Below are 14,426 nucleotides of genomic sequence, written 5' to 3' on the forward strand. Positions count from 1 at the left end.
GAACGCTTGGCTGGATCGAAGTGGGACCTTCACCATTCGACTCAGCGCCCGAAACTCTACGACCATGAAGTTTTGATTTTTGGGGAAGTTCCCCTTTAATTAAACGATTCTGCAGCTGCTGTGGTAGCGACGTAAAGAATGCGTTGGAGGTGTACGTTAGTTGTACATGTATCAAGGGAATGCATGCAGCACAGAGCGATAGTGCAGGTTCGAACCCAGGTTATGCATTGAAGAAAGAAGATGGAAAAAATGAAATTTCATAGCTTAGTACGAGAGAGTTGGAAGTCTCAGGGCCCTCATTATGCTTTTTGCAATACAATGAGTCGATAATAGTATTGCTAAAGTTTTCTATTAGTTCGAATAACATGCATGATGACCCAGGCAAAAAAAGCGTAGCGAGAGCTTTCAAGCTCTCTCCTTCATCACTCTCAAAATTCGCATAGATCTATTCATTCAATTCTCTATCCTCTACTAAACTTACATACGATCTAAGTGCATATTTTGACTGAAAATTCCGGGGGGTAAAGAGATGATGTTATTATAGTGTATGTCCCTGCAAGTAAAGAAGACACACGAAGTACAGAAGCCATATAATGTTTTCGACTAGGCCTTTCATTCCATTACTCTTCAGGTCGAATAGAATGGTGATTAACACGGAAGTAAGCAAGTCCTTATGACCGTCACTTTTGGCGGGCAGAGCATTGACAAAAATAGCACTTGAAAAATAGCGCTAGTGGCGCCAACAGCATATTTGGCGGTCAGAGCATAGACAAAATAGCACTTTAAAGGATAGCTCTAGTGGCGCCAAGGCCTAGTCGAAAAAATTATATGGCTTCTGTGCTGATTTGCTTTCCTCCAACCAAAAATCTATTCAAGTAAAGAAGACGAAATACAATGCAATCCCCTTTAAAATAAGCACTTTTTTACAAGATAACCACAAACCATGACGGTGCAAATGCCGGCAAACACGCACAGAGATGCACATAGTGATGACAGCTGAAGCAGTGGAGGCGGGGCAAGAGCAGCTAAACCGACCAGGGCAGGGGTCTCGGTTTCAGCACTGCTCATGCGCGCCGAACAGAAAAATACGAAAATAGAAAAAAATGAGCGGGAGCATCAAGTGCTCTCTGCCGTTCGATGCTATTGTCATGGAGGGTCAACCGATCTCTGACCAAGAAGTCCAACAGCTCCTGTCGGATTCAACAGCCTAGGATACAGGGGATCTCCTAACCATCATCAGTGTCGAACTAGAAAGTTGCCAGTAAATAGCCCGTGTCTAGTAGTTGGAAATGTTAACTGCCGGAGCATTTTGCGCAAACAAGCCGACATCACAGCCCTCCTAGAAGAGAACGATGTGGACATATTGTGCATAACAGAAAGCTGGTTAAATGATACAATGCCTGATGCCTGTCTGGTCTTTCCCGGCTACAAGATATACCGCAGCGACAGATGCTCTTGTAACGTGCCCTAGTCCCAGCTGGGTGGAGGTGGAGTCGCGGTACTGGTTAGAGATAGTATCCAATGTGAGCGCATTCCCTCCCTGGAGGAACATGATTGTGAAATGCTCGTCCTGAAAATTCATGCCCATTCCCTTCCAGAAAACCTGTATAAGCTATGCTCTCTTGAATCCCTTTCCTATCGTCGTTTGTACATTTCCGTTGTTGTTCTGTTCAAAATTATTCTAAAGTAACACCCGGATTACTTAGCCGAGCCCCACATAACTATATCATGCAGTGCTCGAAGCCCCAATAAACTTGTTTTTTTATTACCCATGGCCGCATAATCTCTAATCTCTTTTTTCACAAAATTGGAAAGTTCTGGAATTGCCTTCCGCCTCACCTTACCTCAACAGACTCTCTCTCTCTCTCTCTAAGTAGCTTTTTCGTAAGCGAACTTTACAGCATCTATACTCTTGCAAAGAGTTGACCTTGACGCTATAATTTTTCATCTGCTTTTCTCTTCTTTTTTATCAATTTTCCCATCCCACTTATTTCACCACTCAAGCGAAAACAGGAAACCCCCTCGGCAGGCGAACAGCCTTTGGGGAATACTTAAATACAATACAATACAAAAACAAACACGGAATTAAAGCTGTGTGGACCCTGGCTAGCGCCAGACGTTACTGAAGTAACGTCTTTTGCATAGCTACGGGAATAATTTATGTTGTATTGAGGGTTGCCCAGGTAAGTAAGGTTAAGTGCCTATCTCACCTTTAGCTGCAAGTCCTGTTACAAGATAAGTATCGCTACTTTTTTGATGGCCCAGAGATTATCTACTAACGGGGAAGGACCTGTAACCGGCTTGAAATTTCCAAGGTGCAGTCATGCGCAGGGCCACCCGACGTGCATTTGGGGCCCCAGGAAAACCAGAAGCGCGTTGCTAGACAACAGAAAAGCACTCCACAAGTATCACGCTACTCATGCAATGCAGCCTGCACGTTGGCGTGGGGTATCATGTTACCCTTGTGCTGCGAGGTACTGCATTGCCCCTCGCTGGAATCAGACCCGCGGGACAGATACCTTGTGCTGGCCTCCTGATGGCCAAACACAACCAACTTGTGCTCTGTTACTGCAGTTGTACTGGCAACATTGCGTGGCCCAGGTGAGCTGACTTTCAATTCGCCTGGGGAACCACTTAGGGTGCATGATCACCATTCGCAGTACTTATCGTCCATGCAGCAGTCGGGCTACTCATATGTGTGAGTCACTTCGACTTCGGTCTATATGGGAAACACAGGCCTCGTTAAAGAACTCGTCTTGGTCAATATCCTTCAGACTGTGCCTGTGTGAGAGTATCAAAGGTGAGAACAATGAGAAGGTGACAACTTGGCAGTTGTAGTGTAAACTGTTACAGTACCGACGTGAGTGAGTTGTCATTTTTCGTGCTTTCCCGCGGAATATTTCTCGAATTCACAGAGTGAGGTTTTCCAGGTAGTTCCTACTGTAACAGCATTCATTGAATCTCAGAATAAGACAACTAAACTAATCTAAGTAGTGAACTATAATTATCGGATCAACGCAACGCAGCTTCCAATCAGCAAGATCGGCGGAATAAGGTAAAAGCTTAGCACATAGATAAGAAGAGCGCATGTTGACGAATATGCTGCTAACTGTTAGTGTAGAAGTATGGTGTTAGATGTGGCGCATACACTGATACAGGTAGTGATGTAACAGAGCGTGGGACTTGAAGTACTTTTTATTCCCGTAGCTATGCAGAAGACGTAACGTCTTGCGCTAGCCAGGGTCCACACAGCTTTAATTTGGTGTTTGTGTGTTTTTTGTTTGTTTGTGTCACGCCTGGCGCTATCCGTATCTGACGGCAAAAAAGCATAGGGATGTTATACATTTTTCAATTCTCCAATTTTTTTTCAGGCATATCCTGGGATTCGAACCCACACTATCGCCCTACATGCATTCCCCCATACACTTCGCATTCATACCCATTCTTCCAAGTTGCTTCACGTTATTATCTTGCGTTTGAAAGCCCTATTTGAATATTGCGGGCAGCTAGACGGTGTCGTATTACCCTCGATCGTACCTGTCCCGTACCTATCCCCTACCGTACCGTGCCATCAAAGACGGCTGGCCACAATGCATATTCAAATAGGGCTTTCAAATGCAAGATCACAATGTGAAACAACTTGGAAGAATTAGTATGTATGCGAAGTGTATCGGGGGATGCATGCAGGGCGCGCGATAGTGCGGGTTCGAATCCCAGGTTATGTTTAAAAAAAGGATTTTTTTAAAGAATTTATAACATCCCTATGCTTTTTTTTGTTTAGGTCATCAAGGCAAAAAAGCATAGCGTAGGGCCCTGAGCTTCCAAGCTCTCTCGTTCATCACTCTAACAATTTGCATGGATGCATAATTATCATTATACGCTTGCTCGCGTTGACATCACCAAGCAAGCTTGGCTAGTCTTCGCATAAGCTAGATGAACAAAAGAAATGAGGAACGAGCGAGACCAGTGAGGTGAACACACGCGTGCAACTGCAGAATAGTCAAAAGGAATACACATGTAATAAGACAGTCCTAAAACACACGATATGTCAACTATTTACTTCAACAAATAAAACTGGAAATGGATGAATACAGGAATCATGACAACTGACGGTACATAGTGTCAAAGCGACACAACACGAGTATAATATACATAATAGTACAATTCTACTAATAAACTACAGCCGAGAACCACGTAGTCGAAAACTAAACAACATAGGTAAATCAATATTTTGCCCATGCACAGACAATTAATTTTGAAAAGGTTCGAACGTTCATGAAAAAGACATTACTTGTATGACACATTGCCATGACGAACTTCAACATTATGCAGCCGTTGCGTTACCGGTGTTGGGGTGGCAGTTCCCTTATTGAGGCCGTGCACGTCGTCGAGCTTGGTTAGCCGCGCCAACCAGTCAGCGCAATCTCGCCCAGTATTAGCTCCATGTTGACAGAGCTCCGGGTGACCTAACCAGCCGAACAGCTGCCAGTCGCGACTCAACACTGGCCGTCCGTGCGCTCTCATCCCTCGCTCCATTCCCTCCTTCACTCCATTTTTAACTTTGAACTGTTCGCTCTCCCGAAGGAGAGCGCGGAGAAACGTTACTTCTCCAAACATGCGATTACTAAGCGATGCATGGATGTAATGATTTCAATCTCTAGCCCCTACAAAACTTACTTCCTCCGTGAACAAAAACTTCGTGATGGAATTCTGAGGGGCTGATTTGGGCACAAACTGCCGTGAAATGAGTCGCAATCACTTTCTTGGCCTTCCCTGGCATGCCATGACAGAGGTACGATGCAAGGAAAGCAACCTTTCACAACAAGCCGAGCGGAATCGATGGTTGCGCTGTGGAAACATAGGTGATGACAGTCATGGCGAGCGAAACTGAAATACCACTTCTCCGAGGGGATATTGCGCTGCTTGGCCTCTCTACCACTTTAGCGCTGAGTAAGTTGGAGAGTGATAGACTAGAGAGCGATAAAACGGAGCAGCGAGCCCACACAATGAGCGAGTGAACAAGGAGCTCCTCCGATCGCACGGCTCAATGAAAATAATTCTGAACTCAAGTTCTTGTTCAACCTGCGCAAAGTACAGATTCGAATGCTGATGACCATGTATTCTTTCAGAAGTCTGCAATCCGATGCGAGTCTCGTGGCTAAAGAAAGTCGGCTGGACTTGCAAGCCGCTGCCGTTCAGTGCTGGTATCCATTAGAGAAAGTGGAATCAGTTTGGCTGTGCCTTTACTCCTCGTTTCGCGGAGTTCTGGAGAGCGAAGATGAAACCAGGGGGTCGTAAAATATTTTCACGGCTCCCGGATGGAAACGAGTAATCGCCATCGCGGCGGATCACGCAGCTTGAAAGCCAACTTACCTGAATGATGGCGACATCAAAGTCAGCGGAGTGTGATCAAAGACGCCGAGGCAAGGCTGAAACGAGCTGAACAACGACTCGAGAGAGATGACGACTCGCGTACAGCAGATGACGACTCGCGTGCAGCAGATGACGACAGCGACGCAGGTCAAAAATGAATCGAGCGAAAGCGACGCAAACTGAACTCTCTGCTCATTCCGCCAACAGTTTCTCTTGTAAAGACGCTGTACATAGGCCGAATCATGATTTGCAGTCGATACAAACTGTTCTTGACCTGTTCTAAGCGTTTTCATATCCATCAAAATCCATCACGAAGTTTTTGTTAACGGAGGAAGTACAAATATAATAGATGGGTATTTTGACTGAAAATTCCGGGGGGGTAAAGAGGTGATTTGATTCTCACTAAGGTATCTGCAAGCAAAGAAGACGAAATACAGTGCCATCTCAAGAAGACGAAATACAGTGCCATCTCCTCAAAAATGAGCACATATACACCTTCGCCTCCTAAACAGATAATGTTCCAGGCTGTCCAATAGAGTGCTCAATACTTGCCAATAGAGGGCTCAATACTTCTGCTTTAACAGAAGGAACAACAAACATGGAAGCAACAAACCAGCTTCACATATTAGTAGAAAGTACTCTCGTTCAGTAGCAGTTAGTACCCAGTTGCAGGAGTGTCTTATTAGGCGGGTTACAGAACCGTCATTCGCTGGCTTTACTTGTAGTTTTCATAACCCTTCGCTCTTCATTGAGATATCATTCTCTCTTCTTTCTCATTAGTTTCTCCCCAACCCTCCTTCCCTGTGACAGAATGACATATTCGCTTCCTTGTCATTGAGCATTTTGTGCTCGTTTGGATTTGCGAATTTAAAAACACCACAAACATCTAACAACAACAGCAACTAATCCACAATACAAGGCAGCAAATGACATACCAAGCAGATCTACAGCAGATCACAACAGGACCTATTAATTCACAGTAGACATACAATAGGTAAATCCCTCCACTCATGCCAATCCGGTCATCAGCCGCACACTTGCTGAGAGTAGACAGCATGATCCAACCTTCTTCTCCGTTACTATCTCAGTCAGTTTCTCCTGGCGGTAGCCTTCTCCATCCAACACATCATGTATTAGCAGATGGTGCTTCAGACATATTTCAGTGGGACTACCACATTTCCTCCCTTCTTAGAAAAGACAAACGGGACTGATAACGACTTGGCTTTCGAGTCGTAAGCTGCGGACGGCCAGAAGCTGGCGGAACAGTACTAGGTGTTGCGGCCGTTAGACTGTCGGGAGCTGATGGAACTGTAGAATCTAGCGCAGTAACTGTTGCTACTACCTCGCCGGATCCACTTGCAGACGGTCAAGATGACGGCGAAAAGTCACTCCCTCTTCGGTCATAATGACTGCATCATCAGGTGTTGCTGTGACAATGGTAGCTTTGTCAGTTGAACCAGAGGGTTGCTTGACAAACACTGCTTGTCCAGACACCAAGGTGTGGAATTTTGCTTGGTAAGCTGTGTCGAAAGTCACCTTCCATGCTGCCTTGTGCTGAGCATCGCGTTCATGCACTTCCTCGTCTATCTCTTCGTCATCGTTGGCAGTAGCCATGTTATCTACTGGCTGAGGCTGCCTGAGTGGAGTACAATAACCTCATCGTAGTAGGAGATATCCCGGCGGTTTGCCGGTAGTGGTGTTGATAGCTGTTCGAACAGCTTTGAGTGCCACACGAAGGGCGTTGTCTGCTCGTGGCTTGCTTCAATGTCCGGTGGAGATGCTCAACAGGGTTCTGACATGGTGTGTAAGGTACAGTGCGTTCGTGGCTGACGCTCCACGATTCAAGCTGGTTGCGGAACTCGTCGCTGCAGAACTTTGCGCCGTTGTCGGACACGATGTGTCGTGGCATGCTGAACAGTGTGAAGATCTGCTCCATTGCCCTGATGACGTCCCTGGTCTTCTCAGCTGGTAAGCGGACAACTGCTGGATACCGGCTGTACAAGTCCAGAAGGCTGAAGAAGGCGCTTTGCTGGTAATAAAACACATTAATAGCGATGGTGTGCCAGGCCTGTGAAGGTGGGTCGAGTAGTTTCAGCAGTACGGGTCGTATAGCTGCTTCTGTCGCACATGGTATACAGCTAGGCTAGGAAATGTCGAGTTGCGGTGTTCCAACCGGTTCACCACACAGTCTCCTTGAGTTGAGCCAGTGTCCTATCTCGACCAAGGTGTCCCTCGTGAGCCACGTTCAGTACGTGTTGAGCTGCCGATGCTGGAATCACCACTCTTTCCCCTCTCAGAATGAGAAATTCCGACGAGTTCGGAAAGGGCCACACGCTGAGTTCCGGACTAAGGGCTTGGTACGGTGCGAGCTCTGTCGCCGAAGGCCATTTACCCGATCGCAGCGCATCTCGCACGGAGCACAGAGTGGAGTCACGCGCTGTTTCTCTGGCAATCAACTTGTGATGTGCTGAAACACCGTCTGCCACAGTGACAGCATGGACGAGAAGGAAACTCGGGTCAGCATCCTCAGTCGGCAGCCTGGACAATAAATCAGCAATGTGATTCAACTTGCCGGGGCGGTATTGCATGGTTAGGGCCAAGTCTTGCACTTTCAACACCAGGCGCTGTACTCGGAGACTAGCTGAGGCCAGCTTGTACGACGGCGTAAATACGTGAACCAGTGGCTTGTGGTCAGTGATAATGGTCACAGGCATGCCGGGGATGAAGCTGCGGAAACGAGTAGAGCCCAACGCGACCACCAGTGCCTCTCGCTCAATGGTTGCATAGCGTGACTCTGCATCTGACAACTTTCTGCCTGCGTAATAGACAGGTCGGCACTCTTGACCATCTGTTTGCGACTGCTGTAGGAGTACTGCTCCAAGGCCATGGCCAGACGCGTCAACTTCAATGCGGGTTGTATGAGGGCGCTGTACACTCTACGTTGGAGACAAAGCGGTGTGCGGCGACAATAGAGCAGTGTGCAGAGGCATCAGTAGGTTCAGGGACTCTCCGTCCACCGTCATCGTCAAGTCATCATGCAGGTTTGGGTGCTCGTCCTCCGAAGCAGCATTCCAAACCCCCGGGGAAGGATCTCCTTCAAACATTTGAGGAGATCAACGCGCAGGAGCAGATTTTGAGGCTTAAGACTCTTCAGGTGCAAGGCAAGTGGTTGGCGTGGACATTGGTGATGTGGCAGGACCTCTAGTGGAATACCCTTTTGTAAGGTGGTACTAGTAAGAATTTGAAATTTCTTCTCGCTTCAACCCTCGACGTGCTACCTTCTCTGGCGAACCTACGTTGTTGGGGAAACACGGTAGTGGATCCGTACAGTAGTTTGTGCCGTGCCTGGGCCTGTACTGGCACTTGCTTGGCGCTTGGCGCGTGGCGCTGGACCAGGGACGTTACACCTGGAGGCAGAACAACGTACTCGGGGTCATCGTCAGGAACATGCGTGAGGAGATTCGAATCCGCGCTGCTGCAAACACCGTACAAACCGAAAATTCAAATGACCTTGACTTCATCTCGTTTTGCAAGGCGAGAGAGAAACCAGTTCACGTTCAGCCCAGACGAAAGTTGGTTACGACTGATCTCCTGTTAGCGGACTCAGACTGGAAACTTCTTGTTGACTCATTAGTGCAAAGATTTCTTTCCCTAGCTGTGTTGCACTTACCACCCTAAGACCAGATATTGTTCTCTACGATTTGTAGGATTGTATTCTGGATGGAGTTGACAGTTTGTGCTGAGGACAGATTCAGTGTCAGTAACTCGCGGAAGGACAGGCGGCATGCGGATCTGGTCGATCAATGCCGAGCAAACGAGTGGCAGGTCCTTTCTTTTTCGGTTGAGGTAGGTGTGAGTGGTTTCATCCCGGACTCTCTTCGGAGGTTTCTGAAAGCGCTTGGGTTTTCTAATCGAAGAATACAATTTATTTGGAATTTGTGCAGTAAGACATCTCTGCGAGGCAGCTACATCATCTGGTTGCGACGTCAACAAAAACACTGGTCGGACTATCCACTTTTCTGAGGTACTGTATGTGGGACTCCGTTTATTGATGTGCGTTGAAATTTATTCTCCTTATTCTATCATTTCCACATATGAGTTCCTATCAGCTGCTGTGACCACCTTGAGTGGAGAGCGCTTGCTGAGCGTTGAACCACCATTCCCAGTTCGCAAGGCTGGGCGGGGTTGTGAGCAGGCTTTTATTTCATCTTTTCCTATTATTTCTTATCATTTCTGCTTTTCATCTCATTACAAAAATTCAACACACATGTCAACCTGTGGATGCGGAGACAACTTATCTTTGAAGCAACCCTCCTGAGGTTGTTTGATGCACTTGTGCTATCTATTTTGACCTACAACTGTGGCGTGTGGGTGCTTTCATCCCGGGGTGATACAGCAATGGATGCGTTCCACAGAAAGCAGCTCCGCCGTCTTTTAGGGATATCTTACCCGGAAATTATCTCCAACACAGACCTATATACCCGCTGCAATGCCGAGCCAATATCCGTACTAAGCAGAAGAGCGCGGTGGAAACTGTTTGGCCATATTCTACGCCTCGCTGAAGCAACTCCAGCGCAGGTGAGCATGACAGCGTATTTCCAGAGACAGAGTCGGGGCTGGCTTGGACACCCGCGCATCACCCTACCAGTGGTGATAGACAACAAATTAGCCAAGGCAACGTCCATGCGTCTCCGGAGTCTAAAGGACCTCGAGACACTGCGATTGGTGGCTCGGAACAGGCAATCATTTAACCCTTTACCATCTGACCATAAATGTACAGGAGCAGACCGGCAGATTTGAATCAAGTATAACTCATTATTAGTTAACTTATACTATGTAGGAAGGCATATGTTCTGAATGGCAATGTATCACTGAATCGTTTGACACCAAAATAAATAAGAAATTCCGATTATTTCCTGCCAAAAAGATCGAAACACAAAATCGATTAATTGCGAACGATGTACTGCAGGACTTACAGGTTGCAATTGTTATTATTTACATAGTTGTTCCTGTTCTTTTTACATATGTACAGAGCAGGTGCTGCTGAACTGGATCCACGACAAACTAGGCATTGTGGTGAAGATGATACTTCTCGAAACAATTGTGCCACTCGATGTGGAAGTAGTGATCACAAGTACAGCACTTGGTTTGGCTTTTACGCTCTACTCTCTGCTCAGAGAAGTTGTAGCACTAATGGCAATTTCTCCTGATGCCGGCAGTGTGGACTGGCAGGTGCAAACCAGGAGCAAGTGAAGCAGCCCTACCTGCTGCAGATCGGCGGCCAGGAGGAGGACGGGGCTTCTTGTACAGAGGGACGTCAGCGTCACTGGCAATGCCACCAAGTTGGCGCATGAGCTGAACCCTGAACTCTTCATGGTCATACGTGACGTTCCTCTGGATCTCAGGATGCTCCGACCTGTAGGACTCAAACAGTACCATGTTGTTCACACACGATATCTCCAGGTAGTCGAAAAAGATGGCTTTCCAAAACTTCCTGCTCTTTCTGCTGACTCGATATGGAGTGCACCGCTGATCAAAGACATCAACTCCACCCATGCCATGGTTGTACTCATTGACTACTTGGGGGTCTTGATATCCACATGCACATATTGGCCTTTGACCTTGCCATGACGCTGCTTCATTACATGGTCGGTAGCTTTGTGATACGTGGATTATATTGTGTCACGTCCCAGGATAAGACAACTGCTGCCTGATAGTCCTGTGACAGCAGGATCTACATAGTGAGCAGCTCTGTGCTGAGCTGTCAAGCCCTTTTGGTACAATGTGGTTTGGCCAGTGTCTTGTCCCACGTGCTTAGCATGTAGGTTGAGCGACATGCGCTTTCCCACGTAGGAGACATGCCTTCTTGGCATGACACGTCATGTGATCCAAGGCCGGAACCTGGTCAGGTAGGTTCTCGCGTTGTACGTTTCCTGGAAGTTCTTCACTTCCTGGAAATGTGACTCCAGGCTTTGTGCAAAACCACGTCACTACGATGTTCTACAGGTTTCCACGATGCCTCGGCACTTCGTGCAAAGAGCCAAGACTAATATGACATTGTATAACAAGAGCTAAGTGCAAGACAGGAGACGTGTGCAAGAACCAAAACCGTCACCGCGCAAGAGGTCAGAGTATCACGCAAGCAAGACCAAGAATGCAGCAGAACTTACCATAAGAAGCCGCTGAACTATGGCACGTTGGGTGAGCGGGCTCCCCAACGTGACCCTCATATACTCACATTGTACTCTGACGTGGGTGAGCGGGCTCCCCACGTCCCAATTTGGTCTTTCTTCTCTCGATGTCTTTCTTTCTCTTTTCTTCTCGAATGATCACCGTACGTATATTCTACATTTCTGCTGACTGGCTGCGCACATTCCGGTTTGACTTGTTCTGCTATTTCCTGGAATTACCGGTATACCTCGCAATGATCACGCCATACATCTCTGAAGCACCCTATAAAAGAAGCTCTCATTCTCTCTTTTACTTCAGGTTTTTAGTCTAGTCTAGTCTGGTCTAGTCTAGTCTAGCAGTCGAGACTCGGTCTCAGCTCTCTGTCTTCGTTTACTTTGAGGTCGGATTTGATACTACTCGCAACGTAAAACTAACAGTCTTTGTCTGTTGATCGTGTGGGGTTGAACTTGGACCAAGCCAGCTATATTGGTTGGCCCCTGGGTTGTGTTGGGCTTGTCGTGAGGCCACACGTCTATATTCAGTCGCCGCTCGTAGTGATTTCGGGGTCCGGTCACTGTGAGCCGGGGATGCGACATTTGTAACCACCTTGCGATCTTTCCATTACACGACAACGATTTGACCATTCCTGACATAGCGCATTGAGCCACGCTCACGTTTTTCGAACTGTTTTGTAGTCTTCAGTCGTCGTGGAATCTGCTGCCGGTTGACTCGAACTGTGCCAACAAGATGGCACCCATTTTGAAGCAGTGACGTTGCTAGTTGCGGAGATGTGTAGAAATTGTCGGTAAAGACAATGTATCCGGCTTGCTGGTAGTTTTTCGGTCAAGTTCACAACCACAGCATGGGTAAGTCCAACTTCTGTCTGACCATGCACAGCACCACAGTAGACATCGAAGTCGACAAGGTATGATGTTGTCACATCAGCCAAAGCAAACAGCATTATTCCCCATTTTATAGGCTTGTTTGGCATGTACTGACGTAGTGTGCTTCGCCCTTTCATCTTTACCATGCGTTCATCGACACTGACGAATTGGACAGGTTGCAAATACTTCTTGCACTGTTGCTTCATGTGGGTATCCAACCACCTCAGTTTACGCAGCTGGTCATCTTGGTCCTCTTCAAATGGTAGACTAACATGCAGGAATGTCATACTGTAAAAGCAGAAATTTTCGGTGGTGTAATATTTTCGGTATTCTCCAAAATCGGTGGTTCAGTAGAGGGAAATTTTAGGTAAAACCCGTTTTCCAGGTAAGTGTACTAGTATTACATGTATACAGTATCGGTTGTACCGAAATTTTCGGTGCATTTTATTTTCGGTAAAATTTGTCGGCACCAAAGTTACGGAAAATAAAACACCACCGAAACTTTCTGCTTTTACAGTAAGTGCTGTGAAACGGTGGCGTGATGGGATGAAGGCCCTTGCCCATGTGCCGTGAAAAAGGGACGTTATCAGCCAATAGTCACTGAGCTGGGGCAAACGAAACATACTCATATACAGAAGTAGACCAATAAGCTTCTGCATCTCATCAGTGCAGTGCATTCTTTCCATGCTCCATATCTGTCTGCGTAGCAGGGATAGTCTAGGATGTTCATCCACACATACTCATTCGTAGCATCTGCAAATTTCTGGAACACAACTGCCCCAATAAATAGTTGGAAAAAATCCAACTCGTTCTGGGGATTGCAATTATCAGGCAGGTGAACTCCCTGAGGACGCGGTGGGTGAAAATCTGGCAGGTGTCCTGCACTAGGTGCTACATCTTCATCACTCCAAGCACGTACATCATCAGCAATGTCACCGGCATGTGCGTCACCATGTGTGGGGGCAGGTTGAGCATTACCTCCTCGACCACCTCGGCCTCGTCCACGTCCTCTGCCACGTCCTCTGCCACGTCCTCCGCGAGCGCCACGAGTGCTTACTACGTCAGCCTCAGTAGCAGAGTCCTCGCTGCAGACGATGTTTTCTACTTCACCGTTTTCAAAATCGGGGGCGTCTTGTTCCGAATCTGACGCGGAATCGTCGCTGAACTCACCCTCGCTGGATGAATAACAAATATCGGAGACGTCCCGTCGTCTATCCGCTCGAAATAGTTGAGGGCCTCGTCAGCGTTCATCATCGTCTTCAAACATTGTACTCAATTTCAAATTTACGATAAATTCTTTGAGCGTGATTTTCAAAGCCAATTTTCGGCATGACATTGTGTTGGACGACTTTTTGTTTTCGATCGGTACGTGTACAGCATGATCTCAGGGACCCGCAGCCAAAGTTTGGCATGCTTCCGGTGAACGGTCACGGAGTTTTCATGCACTTTCTGTGCGTGCATTCATCGACCGAATTCGGTCGATTCATGTGCGTACCGAAGGTAAAGGGTCACATTGCAGAGTGCAGATCACCTAGTGCTTTCAATAATAATTGTATTTTCACATTATGGGAATTTGGTATAACCCAAACAATACATTTTTATTTTTGTTATCCTCTCCCATGCCGTTGTACATAAGCGGCTTGCCGCGGATATGTCAATACTACTACTACTACAAATATTTTGCGCATTTTTCTCCATCTGCGCATAAGATCTAGACTGACAACCTGCTTGTTAAATTATGCACCTGCTTTCAGGCGTAACAACCCTGCTGTAGAGGTCTCAGTCCTCATTTGTTAGTCTTGTCTTTATAAATGTAACTTACTCTCTCTGTCTCTCTGTCTCTCTGTCTCTCTCTCTGTCTCTCTGTCTCTCTCTCTGTCTCTCTCTCTCTCTCTCTCTCTCTCTCTCTGTCTCTCTCTGTCTCTCTGTCTCTCTCTCTCTCTCTATCTGTCTCTCTGTCTCTCTCTCTTTCTCTCTCTCTCTCTCTCTCTCTCACTC

At 47.0% G+C, this 14,426-nt stretch overlaps 1 protein-coding gene across 1 annotated transcript in view; it reads right to left on the reverse strand.

Annotated features, from left to right (window-relative positions):
* Window positions 1-547, reverse strand: part of LOC135828304 (protein sidekick-1-like) — a 260,914-nt gene extending 260,367 nt beyond the window's left edge. The window contains exon 1 of the mRNA XM_065340752.1: window positions 482-547. Coding sequence (XP_065196824.1) covers window positions 482-498 — 17 coding nt within the window. The 5' untranslated portion in view covers window positions 499-547. The remainder of the gene's footprint in view (window positions 1-481) is intronic.
* Window positions 548-14,426: the final 13,879 nt, after the last annotated feature.

Source organism: Sycon ciliatum, chromosome 12 (genome assembly GCF_964019385.1).
Source record: "Sycon ciliatum chromosome 12, ocSycCili1.1, whole genome shotgun sequence".
In the NCBI taxonomy this organism is placed as follows: domain Eukaryota; kingdom Metazoa; phylum Porifera; class Calcarea; order Leucosolenida; family Sycettidae; genus Sycon; species Sycon ciliatum.